The sequence below is a fragment of the Colossoma macropomum genome, unplaced genomic scaffold, assembly GCF_904425465.1.
Source record: "Colossoma macropomum unplaced genomic scaffold, Colossoma_macropomum, whole genome shotgun sequence".
NCBI classification, from domain to species: Eukaryota; Metazoa; Chordata; class Actinopteri; order Characiformes; family Serrasalmidae; genus Colossoma; species Colossoma macropomum.
The window spans coordinates 18,324,563-18,341,938 of NW_023494803.1; the positions used below are offsets into that span (position 1 = coordinate 18,324,563).

A 17,376-nucleotide genomic window follows, 5' to 3' on the forward strand; every position below is an offset into this window, starting at 1 on the left:
TGATTTGTTGTCTTTAAACACCACTTTAAAATGAGCTATTCTTAACTGAAGCTCTTTACAAGAGGATCTAAAAGTAGACTATCGTGCTGAAACTATTTAAACACTCTACTACTCTGGAGGAAGAAATATACAGCTAACAGCATCACATCCTACAGTGTGAGTGTGTGCTGTTTCAGGCTAGATCTGTTACAGGAAAGGATCACATTCATTAGGATTGTGTTTTCTTCCCTCTGAAAGCCAATCCAGGCGGGTCTAGAATTCCCCTCCTCAGTCCTCGAATTACATAATTTACATGTTAGTTTGAAAGTGATCACTGAAAAAGTGATTGTACTGACTGTATTATAAACCTTGAAATTAATAACGCAATAAAGTTTAACTGCTTGGAGTTTAAGGAGGTAAATTATTCAGATCTGAGTTTGACTTTGGATAAATGACAAAGCTAAGCTCAGTTCCAGTTTTATTCCTCTGACATAGAAATAGGGCTGAACAATTAATCATTTAAACATTAAAATCACAATGCACTTTTAATAATACATTACAATTTTTAATGCCGTCTTAAGTATTAAGTGGGGTAATTTAGCATAGTAACACAGAACTTGTGTACTGGCGGTGTGGTACACTACACTCAGCACTAAATACCAAAAAAATGAACAAGCTGGTTTTCTTGAGGGATAAAAAGGCTGGGCATAATTTATAGAAAATAATTGCAATATTGCAATATTGGTTGGGAAAATCTCAACTACATATCACATTGTTAAGCCCTAAATAGAAATGTTAAGACCGAATTCTATTATGAGAATAATGCTATACAATATATATTGCTGTATGAGAACCCTTTTGAATTTCGGTTCATTATTTACTAAAATCCATTTCAGAGAAAAATCAAATATAATCTTCTGTGGACATTTTAAGTTCAGAGTGAGGCTTGATTAGAATTTGGAAAATGTTGTGTGTGGATCATTGAAACACATGTTAATATAATATTTTTTCAATAGGCGGTTGAGAGGCAGTATGCTCTGTGAATCAGTTTAAGAAATGGATACCGAGAGTGGTTTCTGTAGTTCTGTTTTACACAAGTCATGAAAAAAAAGTGAAAACCACAAACGTAAAAAAAACTAAACAAAACAAAAACTCTCAAAACTATAAATAAACTAGTTTGGTTAGTCTACCTTAAGGATGAAACTCAAGTTAGCATCTAATTTAAAATTTTTGTTTGAAAAATCCCCAGAATGTAACTGCTGCACCATTTAAATTGGAACCTTGAATGGTTGATTAGTGAAGCTGTGTGGAAGTGACCAAAAAAAAAAGTGAAAGTTAGGTTATCATTTCTTTTCTAGTTCTGTATCAAAAATGTATCAAGTCATGTGATTGTATCATAATGTGTAATTTGCTTTGCGCTTGCGTTATGGGATGTAGTGTATTGAAATTGATAGGTGTGTGAGTGTGTGAGTATGGTTGACTGAGGCTAGATCCCTGGTGTCACATTCCGCTGTGATGTGTGTCTATTCAACACAAGTTTCAGGCCCACTAAGAGGCTCGGAGAAGAATTTTGGATCAGAGTCTTAAATGAAAACACGTCAGGGATGATGTTGCTTTAGAGGCACAACATCAGTTATTCTTCTGTCCATTTGTTTTCAGCAACCAAACACTGTAGCGTAATTTGACACAGATAATGTTATTTAACATTTCTACAATTAGTCTGCTATTGATAGCCTGTAGAGCAAAAACTGTTGTCACATTCAGAGCTCCAGAGAAATTAGCAGAGCTTTTAAAGAACTCAGAATTCTCCTTCAGGCCTTAACCTCAGACCTTTGACTATATTACCATCTTGGCTAAAATTGTAAAAACATAAATAAATAAATCACTGTGTTTGCTTGAAATAACGTCACTGTATGTCCTCCAAGTCTCTAGGATATTATGGTTAAGATTTCATAGGGCTCAATTAGAGGAGGGGAGGCCATAACTCCACCAAGTCAAATAAAATGGCAAAAATCGACCCCCTTATAAAAGCGGGTTAATAATATGGTGTCACTGAAGTCTGCTGTCAGTATTTGATATTAACACACTGTGTTGCCATTGATATACCAAAAAAAGTATTGTCATTGTAAGTTTGGTATAAATTGTTATTTATATTAATGTTGGTTGGAGTCCAAACCCTATTCTAATATCATAGTATTAAAAAAAAGTCTGATTGTTTGTGTCTAATCGAATCATAAGATGAGCGATATCTGAAATATTTTTTTTCCTGTGGTAAGTAGAAGTACTTCCCTCCCTGGAGGGTGTTCTCTGTACATATCCTCCACAGACAACACACTTCTGCACATTTTAATGCACAATTACTGTACTGAATATAGCATTGAGAAAAAATGAAACAAAATGTAGAAACTGCAGAAAATGGCACATTTTATATTTTATTTTTCTAATAAGGTAAACTCAGCAATAATTACTTATAATTTTATTATAAGTTCATTTTCTGTTAAGAATGTCAACTTATTTTGCATGTAGAAAAGTAACAGAATACATCATTTGACCAGGGATAATTAAACTTTTGCATACAGATGTATTTAGTCTTAGGCTCTCTGTTGAAGCACATGTTCAGACGTCTCTCAGATGGAATTGATCCACTGGTATCTGGCATTTGCAGATACTAAGAAATTCATTCTGAAGTTCATGAAAATATTTCAAATATTTTACTTTTTACTCAAATTATTATGCTGATAATATAATTTGTATTGATTATATTTGTATTAAATTAGAAAAGAATGCAAAATTGAAGCATTTTACTAGATTTTGGACCCTATTGTATGAGTGTGACAGGAAGAGAGCTGGTTAACTGAGTGCTGTGATGAGCAAATGCAGTGTCCATCTCCCCTCTGTGTGTCTGGGGGGGGGTCGCAAGCTGGGTGGCACTGCACGTCATCAAAGACCAGAGACTTGCAGCAAAAGGCCAAGCCATGCCAACCACGGTGGGCAGTGTACGTCAGCCAGCCTGGCAAGCAAAAGCTGGACACTGTGCCCCTGAGTGCACACATACGCACAATGACAGCTTCGCAGCTCTGAATTCTCCTGCGTATTTACGTACAATTACATCTTCATACGCATGTTCACAAATGCACACATTTGTCCTCAGCTACTAACTCTGAACAATCATTTATCCCATTCTGCTGAGAGCGCTTGTGCTTGGTTAGCAAATAAATGGACTGTTTGTTGGTCCGCTTTCAGGACAGTTTACATGGTTGAATGAGTCGTAGTGTGAGTACTTATTACCATGTCATCAGTCTGGAAAGACTCTGTCTGCCCGTCTCCGTTTCCTTAAGTAGCTCTGGCTTCTCTGTTGAGGGACTCTGATATCTCCTCCGCTGTGACTGATGTGGCTCTGGGTTCTGACCTCATCACCCAGCACACTGCGCTGTGTACATACTGTCCTCAGGCTTGCTTGGCAGCCGATCAGCTGCAGAAGAGAGAGAAGGATGAAAGAAAAGGGTGGGAGGAATGGAAGTGGGAGGAAAATTGGTCAGACATAATTCTGTGGGACTCCTGCCTGAAGTTGGTTTTGATTTGTCCTAATTGGAGCAGTTTTGAAGATGACATCTTCATCATTAGTACGGCTGTAAATTAAGTTGAAGAAATTCATTTTAGTCCAGCACCTCTAGGACAACAAACCAGATTCTCATTGCTGTATCTGGTAACTGTCTCTGGAAGACATACTATAATGTGCTTTATGCATTTTGTCATACATGTGTGCACTTACCAAGACAAATTTTTTATTTGTGTAACATACCTGGGGAAATTAATTAATTCCGTCAATTCAAATGCAAGCTCTTGAAGGAAAACTCTCATTAAATGTCATGTTACTTTTTTTTAATTAAGCTTTATTATGTAATGCCTTTCACAATCACAAGGTTGCTTTACAGAACCCCCCCCCCCAAGAAAAAAACAAACAAAATAACAGTTACACTATGATGCAGATCAGGCATCACCAGTTCCAGTCCTAGAGGGCCTGAGTCCAGCACAGTTTGGTGACTTTTTTCCTCAGACACAGCTCGTAACTAATCGGTTACTGACCATATTTAATAGTTATGTTAGAACCATAAAATCACCAAACTGTGCTGGACTCATGCCCTCCAAGATTGAAACTGAACCGAGACTGTCAGAGAGCCACCAGGACAATGAATCTTGTAGCCAAATAATAGAAATTGCGGCTAAAATAACAGAAACACATTTATTTGTATGTACAGTGTGTTTGCAATTAACAAGCATGCCTCAGTACCAAAAACCAGTGAGATGTTTGATGTTTGTTTGAAAGAGAAAATAATTTATAAAATAAACATTGAAAATGTTGTTGCTGTTGTGGTGACTATGGCCCTCCTGTCAAGCTGGTCTGCCCAGACATCAACTGATCTAGCATATTTCTTTAGGTACTTTTGTAGCTATAGAGAGTTTGAGAGTCTTACTGTCACATCAACTTATTTAACACTTTATTTTCTATCAAACTGTGGCCATTGGAAGAGCACCTATGATGTCACATGGACCAGCTCAGCAGGGGGAAGAAGAGATCAGAATGGAATTGATTTTTAATGCCTACACCCACAGATTTTTGCTTTACATGTCCTGTTCTGTGCGCTACAAGATTTGTAATCGACCAAGCTTTAAAGACCCCATTGGAGAATTCATTGACAAGGCTGCCACTCTTGTTCTACCCCTTGATCGTAGGTTTAAGCATTGTGAGTTTGAGTCTTGGCAGTATTAGCACTCCTAAAACAAAGTGTGTTTTGATTGTGGAACCTCCTTATACTGCAGAACAAGTGTCTGAGATCGAGTCCTCCTCCCCTCTATGCTGCGTTGAAAAATGGCAACAGCCATAATAACATATTGGACATCTGCTGCAAATTGAAAATCGTTAAGCGCGCGGCACTGGGAGGCGGATGTTCTCTCTGTAGTGTGCTGGTTTGCCCAGCCTCCTTTCTCTCGCTCTAAATGATTGTCAGTTGGGTGGATTATGGCTGTGTGGAACTACATGTTGACATGAGGGACTTTAGTAAAACCATTTAGACCCCGTGGAGGGTTATGACCTGCGTTTTTTGCCTGCTTCACCTACACTAAGTGCAGGTTACTTTGGGTTGAGACAGAGAAGCCTGACAAAAAGACCAGAGCCAACTTCTAAATTGAGTTAATAATAGATGAGTTGAATCAGATGTGTTTGAGCAGAAATGTCACCAAACTACTGGAGGCTCTAAGACCAGTCCTGGGTTGTCCTAGATGTAAACTATTGCAGCCTTAACTTTAGCTTGTTTCAAGATTTATTTCTAATTTGTTTCTAACCTTTTTGAAAACATTGATGACATTTTATAATTATATTCATAGTGTTTTATATTTTTGTAACATTTGTAACTGAACCAAAAATCAGCCAAACTGTTACCTACTGTGAACAGTAGGGCCTGACAGACATGCAAATTTTGTGGCTCATGACAATTTTAGGGAGCTAAGAATTTCGATAAATGATAATATTGACTGATATTTTTTAATTGTATTTTAGATTTTAATTTTGCTTGGACTCAACAACAGAAATATATTGTGGCACTGGCAGCAGAGCTACTCATTATTCTTTGTGGTTTTGTTTTATGTGTATTATCTTGTATTGTTCAATTTTTTTGCTTAATTCATAAAAAAGGTTTTGTATTATAACATTTATTATGACATTTCATATTATAACATTATTCTGATACTACAGATGAAGTCTGAATACAGTTCACATTTTATTAGATCCATGATGGTGTTCTGTGTTCATATGTACCAGTTCAGCATTCTGTCAGAATGATGGTACTGTCGTATAGTTACATAGGAGGTGACTTAGGTTGTTGTGCCACTGAGGAACACAATATAAGGTTTGGCACAATTAGGAGATTGTGGGTTTGGGTTCCAGTAATGTTGTGACCCAAAAAATAAATCAGTGAAAGACAGTGTTTGTGCCGACACCGATAAAACTGCAGGTTGCCAATATCAGCTGATATGTTGGCCAACAGATATATAATGGTAGGGCCCTACTAAATAAGATAAGCACGCAAACTGTAATATCAGTGGATATCAACTAGGGAAGTGCATTCCAACTAATTTTTATATTTGAGTATCTGTGAGTTCATGAACGGATATTAGGTTAACCACGTAGAAGTGGAAAAAATGGCTCTGAAATTAATGTAAAGCTGTGGCTTCCCTTTTTTAGATGTGGCGCCAAACTTAGTATCATGCAGAGGAATACATTTCCAAACGTGTTTTATTATTCAAAAATAGCTGAGGGAAATGAGTAGGTTTGTGATCAAATGAGTAACATAACAGATACTACCTCAGAGCTAATGAGCAAAAACTAGATAACCAGTAGAATGCTGGATGCTGATGGAGACTCTTCATCTCATCAGTTGATGATGTGCTAACCTGTTAGTTTGTTAGAGATGTTTTAACTATTCCTGGACATCAGCCTAGCATGTTAAGTGATCTCTGCCTTCTTAATCACGTCCTTAACAGTGCTTCCTTGATATTATGCCCACGTGAAGGCACTTGTGTTTCAGAGTTGGGCAGCATATAACATTTTCTAGCAAATACAAGCAAAATTTTCATGCATCAAAATTTTCATTGCGTTCTGTTAAAACTTAAAATCTGCGTTTCACTGAATATGTTGGTGTGTAAAATAGTTTTGTTACAAAATGAATTGTAGAGAACTTTAAAGATTTTCTTTTTCCATGTTATGTTGTTGGTCAAATTTCAGTGCTATGTTATTATTAATATCACCTTCAATAGAGAAATAAAAATGTATTTTCCGTTATACATCAGTTGTTCTTCTTTTCAAAAACACCAAAATATATCCAAAATTGTTACAAATGGATATACAGCATTTTGGAGTGAAGGTCTTTGTTTTCTCAGTCTTCCCCTAACAAAATGTAATGAGTACTCGAATAGTGATCTCAGTTTTTAAATACTGGTTCCTCGAATGGTTACTCAAGTACCTGTGCACATGATGCTATTGAACACAATTGTATTAGTTGTACCTTTTGGTAAATGTGACAAAGCTTCGACCTACCAGACCAGTCTTCCACCTTTCCTCTGTTCACTGACTGGTCCGCCACAGCGGGAACAGACCCGAACTCTGCAGAGGCAGAGAGGCAGCAGTCAGCTCTGACTGATCCCCCTCCACACCAGACTGAAGTGGAAGGAGGAAATCGACCAATTAAGGACAGCTTGCTCAGCCACTGCATGGGGTTAATACTCCTCTACCGTAATTAAAAATGAATTGCGTTTCTCTTTCGCGCTATTGGAGAACTATTCCATTCCTAACTTTTCTCCAGTCTCAGTTTCTCCCCGACACATTGCAGATGCTTCGGTCGGGTCTTTTTTTTTGATGTGTAAGCTTTTTTTTTCCTCCTTTTTTTTTCTACATTCTGCAACATCTGGCGCACTGTCTCCCTCTAGTCTTCAGCAGAAATAGATGTTTGTAGCTGTGAACGACAGCAGTTTTAGGTGTGGGCTGTGGAAAGAAGTCTGAGAAGCTGACATCTTTTTTTTGTAGTCTTCCACGAAGCTACAGCACACGCAGTTATATGTATGCGAATGGATGGAATCAGATTTGTTTGATTTTTTTCAGGTGGATGCTGTAGTTAGTGTGTTGCACTTTTAATTTGGAAGTGTTTAGTCATATAAATGCCTCATGTCAATACTGGGTGGTATTTCGGTGCTCGGAGTACGTATTTGAAAGTTCCACAAACACGTCTGTGCTTTTGTTATTACGCTGTCAGATGCAGTAATAGTTCACAGTTAGGCTTTGATATTTTATCATTTGTAGTTCTGTTTTGAAATCTCCAAGAAAGGTTTCACATAAACTTCCAGACTGCCATGCAGTATCAGAACAACATGTCTCTGTTTTCCATATTAAATTTACACTGCTGTCTTTTTCTCTCTGCTGTGCAGGAGAGTACATTAAGACGTGGAGGCCGAGGTATTTCCTGCTGAAGAATGATGGTACTTTTATTGGGTATAAGGAGCGGCCACAGGACGTGGACCAGCTGGAGACTCCGCTCAATAACTTCTCTGTGGCACGTGAGTATCTAAGTGTGTCGTCTTTGGTATTGGGAAAGTTTGTATCCCACTGAACTAATAGGTCTTGGGTTCAAAATATTGAAGACATCTAGCTTTTCAAAATGTTTTTAATACAAATGAATATGTTGTCTTTGTCAGTTTGCAGTAACATAACATTTAAATACTGACCTGGTTTCTTTTGAGGAAAACAACTTCACCTTTGTCAATATTTGTGGCAGCAATATGAATAGTAATAATATGTATTAGTTTGAAAAACTGCAAATCATTATTTATTCAAAACCTTCTCCTCATACCAAGGAAGACACTTTGATGATGAGCCCAGATTTCATTCCACTGATTTTTCAACTTTTTAACTTTTCGCAGTGGTGGTGATGGGAACCAAAGGTCATGACGTCTACAGCACAAATATAGCCATTTTATTTTTGATGTCCAAAACTACCAGTGCACCTACATGTATTCTGTGAATTTTAAATAAATTTCCTTTGAGTACTGTTTTGCCTTATAATGCCCTGCATGTACCTCTCTGCTATGAAAAAGGACATCTATACACTTGTCTTAGATATCAGGAAACATATTTGTAGCCATTTAGTGTAGTAACTTTCTGTCACATAGCTTTTAGAGACATTAAACTCTTCAGACATCTGATTCCTTTCACCACCACTGTGAAGTTCCTCTAGATGGGTGCGTTACACATTAAGCCACTCTGAGTGACACTGTTTACATTGTAAAATTGTACTATGTATTATATTTTGTTAAAATAGAAAGTCAGGAGTCAAAAAGTCAGAGATGTCGGGTCAAATTTTCAAACCACATTGTACGTCTTCACGCATTAACGCACAGAAGATCCAACTTGAGTGTTTAGGTCTCAAATTGTAAAATCAGCATTATACTGATGACACTTGGATAATTCAGTTGCAACTTTGGAAGACGTCGTTTACCAACTTTTAACTGGCTTTTCTTTCATAACGCTTGCAGTCATCAGATTAATCATCAGCTTGGTGGAGGGGTCTGAAGTGCAACCAAAGTTACGAAATGTTCTTCCACACGTTGCATGCAATTACACATTTCCACTAGAGAGGCCTCCACATCCCCAAGTCTTACACAGTGTAGCTTTAATTATTAAATTCTACATCAATTTTGAAAAAAAAACCCCAAAACTTAACCGTTGCAAGCATGTTTTAAATTCCAATTTCAAAAGGACACAAGGTGGCCCCAAACTTTTGTACAATGCCCCTTAATGCTGAAAGAGGCTCTTAATCACCTAGTAACAGGAGAGCTGTCCTTATGGGTGACACTGTATTAAGCAAAAAAGTGTTAGTTAATGACTTATTAGAATGAATTTTCAGAGTGGCCCAAAGAACTGCAGACTTCAGATTCAGCTTTTTCTGGGCTGATTTATACAACACATCTAAACACGTTTCCTCCTCTGACTCACGCTCTCCCTTCAAACTCAGCAGAACGGCGCCCCTCCATCCCTGCCAGAAGTCTCTTAAATGATTGAACAGGCTAATTAGACAGCCGTATTGTTTGTTAAAGAAAACGTTTCCTCCCTGACACTCGTGAGTTATAGTCGTTATTAGGTGGCTGATTCTCATTATTTATCTCGGCTAGGCTCTAAAGCAGCAGCAGCAGCAGCCGTCCTCAGCATCACAGGCAGTCAGTCAGTTAGTGGCGTAACGCCGACAATGTTGGTATATGTTGATGACGGAGAGTGCGGTGCAAGGCTTTCGGGAGCTGTTGATGAGCCCTGCTGGATCACAGTGGTGTCCTCCAAACCGGTCCTCCATCTCCTCGACAGGCCGCTTATGTCAACCCCCCTCCACCTCCCCCACCACAAATGGCTCCATATACAGCTTCCTCTTCCACATATGGCTCCGAATGCGACTTTGGCGATAATGCTATGGGCCGTTCGACCGCTGTTGTGCTGTGTCGCTTCAAAAAGCACAAGTCATGTTGTTTTGTTTAGTTGCTGTTGCTTATTTTTGTTGTGCTGCTGAAAAGACGTAAACTGCTGCTGATGTGGTGTTTTCTCTGGACTCCTCTGTAAGCAAGGAGAACACAAAAGTGTCGAATCATGAGACGTATCCATGACTCATGACTTTTAACTCTGGTGTTAGGTACGTAATCTCCATGAATACACTGGAACAGTACATAATATATACGTATCCTTCGTATTGGGGATATAGAGAGTAATATCTTTGACTGTCTTGTCTTTTCTTTTCCGGAAACTGTTGCCGCTAAAGTAACCCTGTGTATTAGAGACAACACGTTGCATTTGCAATGCAGTGTCTGAGTTTGAGAACAAGTAAGACAATAGTGTTTAGATTCATTTATTACAATCTCATTGGTACTCTTCTTAACCCCTTAAAATCTCGGGCTCATTATGAAGGCTTATTATTCAGTAATTACAGGGTCTACAATGCAAACTGGTTATTCTTAATGTGTAGAAGTATGTAGTAAAACTTTGGACCCGCCAGGGGTCCTGGCCATTTAATGTTATAACGTTACTATGGACAAAAGATAAAAAGTCTCTCTGTCAGTCTCCCTGACTCTCCCTCATGAAGGCTCCTGACGGAATGCATTAAGAGACTTTTTTTTTTTTATCTTTTGCCCATAGTCGTGGAGATTCACTTTATGTGCATGGTTTTGAACCCCATTCCATAGAGCTTCTTCATCATAATGAATAGATAGATACATGTTTATATGTTCTTGTACCTAGGGCTGGCCTGAATGATTAAGCACTCAGATATTTGCTTGCTTCGTTTGGTATTTGTTACTTCATTTAGTATTCAAAAGATTAGACATTTTTAGGATAATAATAATTTTATTGTATATTAAATTCTATATTTTGTATATTATTCTGTATATTAAATTTCTATATTAAATGTTATCAGTGAAATTCTCAGTGCAACATCTTGCGAGGAGAGGTTGGTATACCATGGAGGCACAAGTTTAATGAGTCATCTCAATTATGTCAATATAGTGATAGTCATCTGAGTACTGTCACTGCCTCCAAACTTGCTTCTGTCTTATCACTGCTTCAGGCAGAAATATTAGCTCTTTTTATCTCTGTAAAACATTTAAATCTTCACTATGTAAACAGCAGATGTGTTTATTTAATCACAAGTTTTTACTGCTGTATTGGATAGGAGTATTCTTCACACACCATTAGTACAGCACAGGAGCTATTCTGCAACTACTACTCCAACAAGGTCATCACATTTTCCTTTTTTATATAGCTGCTTGTTACAGTATTGACAGTGCTGCCAAGGAAAACAATTTAATGTGTGCAATTTTCCTTTTACACCTAACAGAGAAAAGTTCAGACTTAGAGATGGCAGATACTGCCATTTTTTGCTAGCCAGTGTCCTTTTGTCAATTGTCATTTATTACAGCTTTTTTATGGATTACAGCTGCGATACGATGCCCAAACCACATAAGTCTAATTGAGAGTACTTAACACAGTTTAAAACATATGTGTGATTTACTGTGATAACTGTGGGATATAAGCTTCAATGACTTGTTAGCCACATTATCCAAAAGTAAAGAAGCAAGTACTATGTCTTTCATATCCACATAGTGATGTTCTCATTCTCCAACAATTTAACAATTGAGGTAAAAAGAAAAATTAGCCTAAACCAAGATGACTCCAGCTTTCTCATTGCTTTTGTTACTATGATAAACCACATTACAGTTCCAACCTTAAAGGGAACCACAGGACATTAGACAAGAGAGATTGTTTAAACTGAACATAGATATTGTGTACAAAGCAAGATGGACTAAACGGTGTGGACTCCCATAGTGCACCATAGTGCACCTGTTTTCTGTTGCAGCTTGACTGGGGAGGATCCCCACCGTGTGTGTTTAATGTAGTGCTGGAGATAAATGGAGATAAAGATAAATGGCTGTAACCATGACACTCCTCCCTCTCTCTCTCTCTCTCTCTATTTCTATCTCTATCTCTCTCCCTCCCTCCCTCCTTGGTGGGGTTCTCCCTGGACGTGTCCAGAGTGTCAGCTGATGAAGACAGAGCGGCCCAAGCCCAACACATTTATCATACGCTGCCTGCAGTGGACCACTGTCATTGAGCGCACCTTCCATGTGGAGACCCCAGAGGAACGGTCAGAAAAGCACACCACACCCTCTGTCTTACTAACTCTGTGAATTCTAGGTTATTTTATGATGTATGCAATCGTATGCAAACGTTTGTCCACCCTTGGTCAAATTACATCTTGTTGCAATAAGTCAACACATCCTCTACAGAGAACAAAATACTGAACATTATAATAAACAGTTACTAACATAAAATGTGGCCTGTGAAAAAATTACCACACATTTATATATAAGGTTTAATTTTTTTTCCAATATGTTAAACTAAGTAAATAATTAGAAATTGTGTGCAGAAATTTGCAGAAAAATTACCATATTTAAGTTCCTGTAGAGGAAAATAAACAAAACATGTATTTTTACTGCTGGTGTTCAAACTTTTGCAAACGACTGTAAGGCTCTTTACGCATTTTGAAAAGATTTTTATATAATATGACTATAAGTAGTAGCTGTGGTAGCTGTAAAATAGGTGCTGCTTAAACACACACATGCACACTGGTGTTGTTACAGTATCATGGTTTCACTATTAGTCGTGGAGTATGGACAGGCGGTTACCTCACCGTTGGCTTTTCCAAAATAACAATTAAATGCATTTCGATCTGTTCCTGCTTATGAGTTACAGTTCCTTAAACTTGCGGTTGTAAAGCTCTTTTAGTTTTTAGTGACCACTCCCTCTCAACTCCACATTTTTCTGAACAACTTAACAAACAACTCACAGCTCTTTTGTAGCTTAATTATTCTGTGCAGAGTTCTAATGTACATTTTAATGTAGTTGGCTAATAATCATGTAGTATTGAATCACACAAGTTAGTGAAGTGAGCTGATTGTTTCAGAGGCAAATGTCAGCCAGTAGCTCCAGTAAGAGACTTGTTCTTGATCAGTGTGCACCTTCCTTCACTTGGACTGTATTTTGGCATAAAATGACAACCAAATGTGATGAGGAACTTTTTGGAGTTTTTTTTGCTACACAGTGAGGTGCAAAGGTATTTTGCACTTGATTTTGCACTTGTTAAATTACAGGCGTATGCAAGTAGTGATGTTCATATTTCTAATAATTATTTTAAAATAGTTGCTTAGTATTCCGTGATAATGTGATGTGTTTTTGACTGGGTTACCATACCATGAAAATGTCAAACCACTAAACCCCTAACTCATGAGTTGGTGTTCCCACATTATAGTTGTGGTGTATTGACTTGGGCTCTTTTCTGCAGGGAGGAGTGGACCAAAGCCATCCAGGCTGTGGCAGACAGTCTGCAGAAACAAGAGGAGGAGATGATGGACTCCTCCCCTGACCCTATGGACATGGAGATGTATCTGACCAAACCTCGGCACAAAGTGGTACGTTCCATGCCCAGACAGAACAGACAGGCAATATTTGAATACACTGTAAGTAGTGGACAGATACTGTAGTACACTGAATGTCAACTGAAGTTCCTGCGGGCCTCAAAATCCATGTCCGAAGCAGCCAAACACAATTGATTGTAGGTGATCTGCACCCCTGCCCATTCACTGTTTAAAGGACACTAGGGCACTTCCTGAAGATGTATCTAGAAGGCAGGAGAATTTATTTTAAAAATGACAGTTACACAGATGACCTACAGTGTGTAGTGTTTGGCTGCTCTTAATAGCCACCAGACATGGCATCAGAAGGGGGATTTCCTAGTCTAGCCAGAGCATCCTTTTAATTGAAACTCTAATCAAAGTAGAAACGTAATTATTTGTAAAATAAAACCTGCTTACTTTGAGCTGAGAGTTGCTCCAGTTATCAACTCTCAGCTTTTTGATCGCCTAGTGACCCCCAAAAGATTGCAGTGAGGTTAGATTTCAGAACATTTCTTGCTAAATGTAGCAAATATTAGGAAATGTTGTAAGAAAAAAGGGGTTGATAGATTTTTAAATTGCTAAATACAGAAAGATATGAGGATTAGTGAAGATAAGCTGAAGAAATAAGAGTCTACCCTTTCTCCTCCAAGGCTGGGCATCAGTCAGTGCCCTTTTGCAGTGATTTTTAACTTATTTAATGTAGAATCTTCACCTTTTCTGTGTATGACGTTTTTGGAATACAGGCAGCCTAATCAAGCATTCTCCTTTGCTCCACCTCCTTAGTCCTCTGAAGACATGAAGACATTTATGGTACTTGGAAATAATATTATTCATGAACCTTCAATATACAGACTGACCCCTGCTCTTTCTAGAAATTTCAGCCCCCACCCACACATCCATGACTTCTGACAGTTTGTGTGGCTCTGATGTGGGAAGCTTAATGCCACATTTTGTGACCGACTTGTTTCGCTATAATATAACACACTTCCCCCTTATGTTCTCTCTCTCTCACTCTCACACACACACACACACATGCTGGTTCCCTGCCAGACTGGACTGAACATCTCCCACACATGTACTTTTTGCATTCTTACAGGCCCTTGGGTTTCAGAGGTCAAACGTATATCTTTTGCGTGGAGTATGCCCATGAGGGATAGGGGACAAATGTGCAGAGTGTGGATGGAGATGTTGTGTAAATACTTGGTTGGCGTAAGCAGCAGCACTTTGTCACCAAATATAGCCTCATCCACCTCCTTGTAGATTATTGCTCAGTCCCATTTTTTGACGTGTCTTGTTTGTGTGCCGTTTCAGACTATGCATGACTTTGAATACCTCAAACTCCTTGGGAAAGGCACTTTTGGCAAAGTCATCCTGGTGAAGGAGAAGGCCACAGGGAAATACTACGCCATGAAAATCCTTAAGAAGGAAGTGATAGTAGCTAAAGTAAGTGAGGGGGAGTGATGTAAGAAGAATGGATTGGGTGGGTAGAGCTGGGGGTGCATTGCGACTACTGTATGAGTGGATATGTTGTGTTTGTAATGTGTGTATGTGTTTACAGTGCTGGGGGTAACTCAGTACAAAGTAAGACATTACAGTAGTGTGATTACTTTTTCTTGTAGTGAAATGAAGTAACGCATTACACTTCAAATTCTTGTAATCACGTTACAATAACTGATTTGAAAGAAATTACCTGCACTACTAATGTCTCTAAGAGAACAAGTTTTATTATGCACAATGCATTTAAAACATACATTTCCTTTAAATAGATGATCTGTGCCTGCCCTCGTACGTAAATTACATGTGCATGTGCTGCCTGCTTCTGCTGACTGCCCAACTTTGAGATTGTGAGCAGCGCGAGAGCAGGAAGCAACGTAAACTGGACAATCTGTTGAAGCAGCTAGTCGTGCTTATATGAAACTGAAGGTTAAAGATCCCCATGCTGAAAAGGAGAAAGCCTCAACTTCATTTAAACAGACCTTATGTTTTACATTTACATTTTAGATTTTATTCTTAAATTTTTTTGAGGCAGCGGTTTTTGGACTGTCTCTACTGGCTTGAGTTCCTAGATTTTCAAGCAGCATCAGCAATATATTATATTAATTAAACATATCTTGCTGTTCAGAGTAGAGGCAGGGATAGTGACATCCCTTTTAAATAAGGTTTACTAAAGAAAGTACTGAAAGAATTGGATTTTCTCTTGTATTTTCTAGATGTTGCAGATGTCTTGTAAGCTGGGCCTGCACTAAATTTTTTTAGCCCTGATTTTAACTCTGCTTTGCAACTTCTGACAATGTTTTGGTGATTTTAAGGTCTGGAGCTCGGGTGGAAGTGATTGACGTCACTGTTGATTTGGTACTATGAAAAAGTCAATCTTTAGCCTTCCGGTCGAGCTCTGGAATGATGGGAAACCTTCAGATATTTTCAAATGTTTGATTTTTATGACTAAAAATGTTCAAGTCTTGTACTGCGAGATAGTCAGTCATGTAACTGAATAGGTGATCAGCCAATAAGACAGCTAGGAGAGAGGAAAAAGGCGCAAAGAGATATGAATGCATTTTGTGTGTACAGCAGACAGTGGAGACAGAACACGGGTAAATAAGAGGCTTTGTAATATTTATAATATTTGTAATGTATAGACGTAGTGTCAAGGCACTCAAGTTTCTGGTAAAGCATTTCTGTAGCTTTCGCTGAGATATCTGTCATCCTCTATTTGCTTTTTCACTACACATAAAAGCACAAACAGGTCTGGTCCAATTTAAATTTGTCAGTATTACATGATAACAGATCTGGGATTTTGAGTACTTTTTATATTATACACTTTATTAAACACATTATGTGTGTGATGCCCTTTTTTTGCCTTGGTCTGGTCTAAAAATACAAGAAATTCTGTAGAAGACTGATGTTTAATGTGTGATGCTCCCCATTTTAGAAAACTGCAGGATTTTAAAAGTCATGTAGTGCATGCCCTGCTTTAGAGAGTAACATAAAAGGAAAGGAATGAGTAGTGAGATTACATTTTCCAGGAAGTAATAAGTAAAGTAATCCCTTTACGGGTTGAGAGAAGTTATTAGTAATGGATTACCTTTTTTGAGTTACTTTTCCAACACTGTGTTTAGCAGGATGTAGATGAGAGTTTGTGAGTGTGCTTGTACCAGCTCTGTGTGAAAGAGAGAGAGAGAGAGACCATATTACCCAAGTACACTACCACTCTTTGTGATCTGTCTCTCAGGATGAAGTGGCTCACACGCTCACAGAAAACCGCGTGCTCCAGAATTCTAAGCACCCCTTCTTGACGGTGAGTGACTACACACACACACACACACACACACACACACACACACACACACACACACACACCTCTTTTAACACTTCTCTTTTTCTCTTTTACCTCTCACCCGCCTCTTCACTAACATCTCCTCTCCAGTCTGTGGGCCTGAGGCTATCCTCACAATTATTTTTTGGGGAGGCTTCTGAAATGAGCAGCTCTCTCTAAAGCAGTAAACAGCATCAGGCTTCAATGGGCCATTGTCCTCTAGCAGATCAGACCAGGAATAATGCTGCATCTGGGTCAGGTTTGATTTGTAGCACACAGTAATTTACACCAGTGGTTCTGAAACCAGTTCTCAAGGCCCCTTAAGATGGTCCACATTTTTTGCTCCAATGAAACTCAAAATGCATAGGGATGCAGCAAATATGTGCACTGTCTGGCTGGCAGCAGAACAACTATGGGAGCAAGAGCTTTCCTCTTTTGGCATTGCTTTAGATTGGGACACTATTTGGTCTAATCTGAGTCAAACCATTAAAAATTGCCCCATCAGCTTATCTGCTATAAAGCAATTCACAGAGCATATGCAACTCCTT

General features: G+C 38.5%; 1 protein-coding gene across 1 annotated transcript in view; it reads left to right on the forward strand.

The window, feature by feature from the left end:
- akt1 (v-akt murine thymoma viral oncogene homolog 1) overlaps nucleotides 1–17,376 on the forward strand; it is a 71,691-nt gene that overhangs the window by 30,090 nt on the left and 24,225 nt on the right. The window contains exons 3-7 of the mRNA XM_036592677.1: nucleotides 7,957–8,085; nucleotides 12,095–12,206; nucleotides 13,404–13,530; nucleotides 14,827–14,958; nucleotides 16,745–16,810. Coding sequence (XP_036448570.1) covers nucleotides 7,957–8,085; nucleotides 12,095–12,206; nucleotides 13,404–13,530; nucleotides 14,827–14,958; nucleotides 16,745–16,810 — 566 coding nt within the window. The remainder of the gene's footprint in view (nucleotides 1–7,956; nucleotides 8,086–12,094; nucleotides 12,207–13,403; nucleotides 13,531–14,826; nucleotides 14,959–16,744; nucleotides 16,811–17,376) is intronic.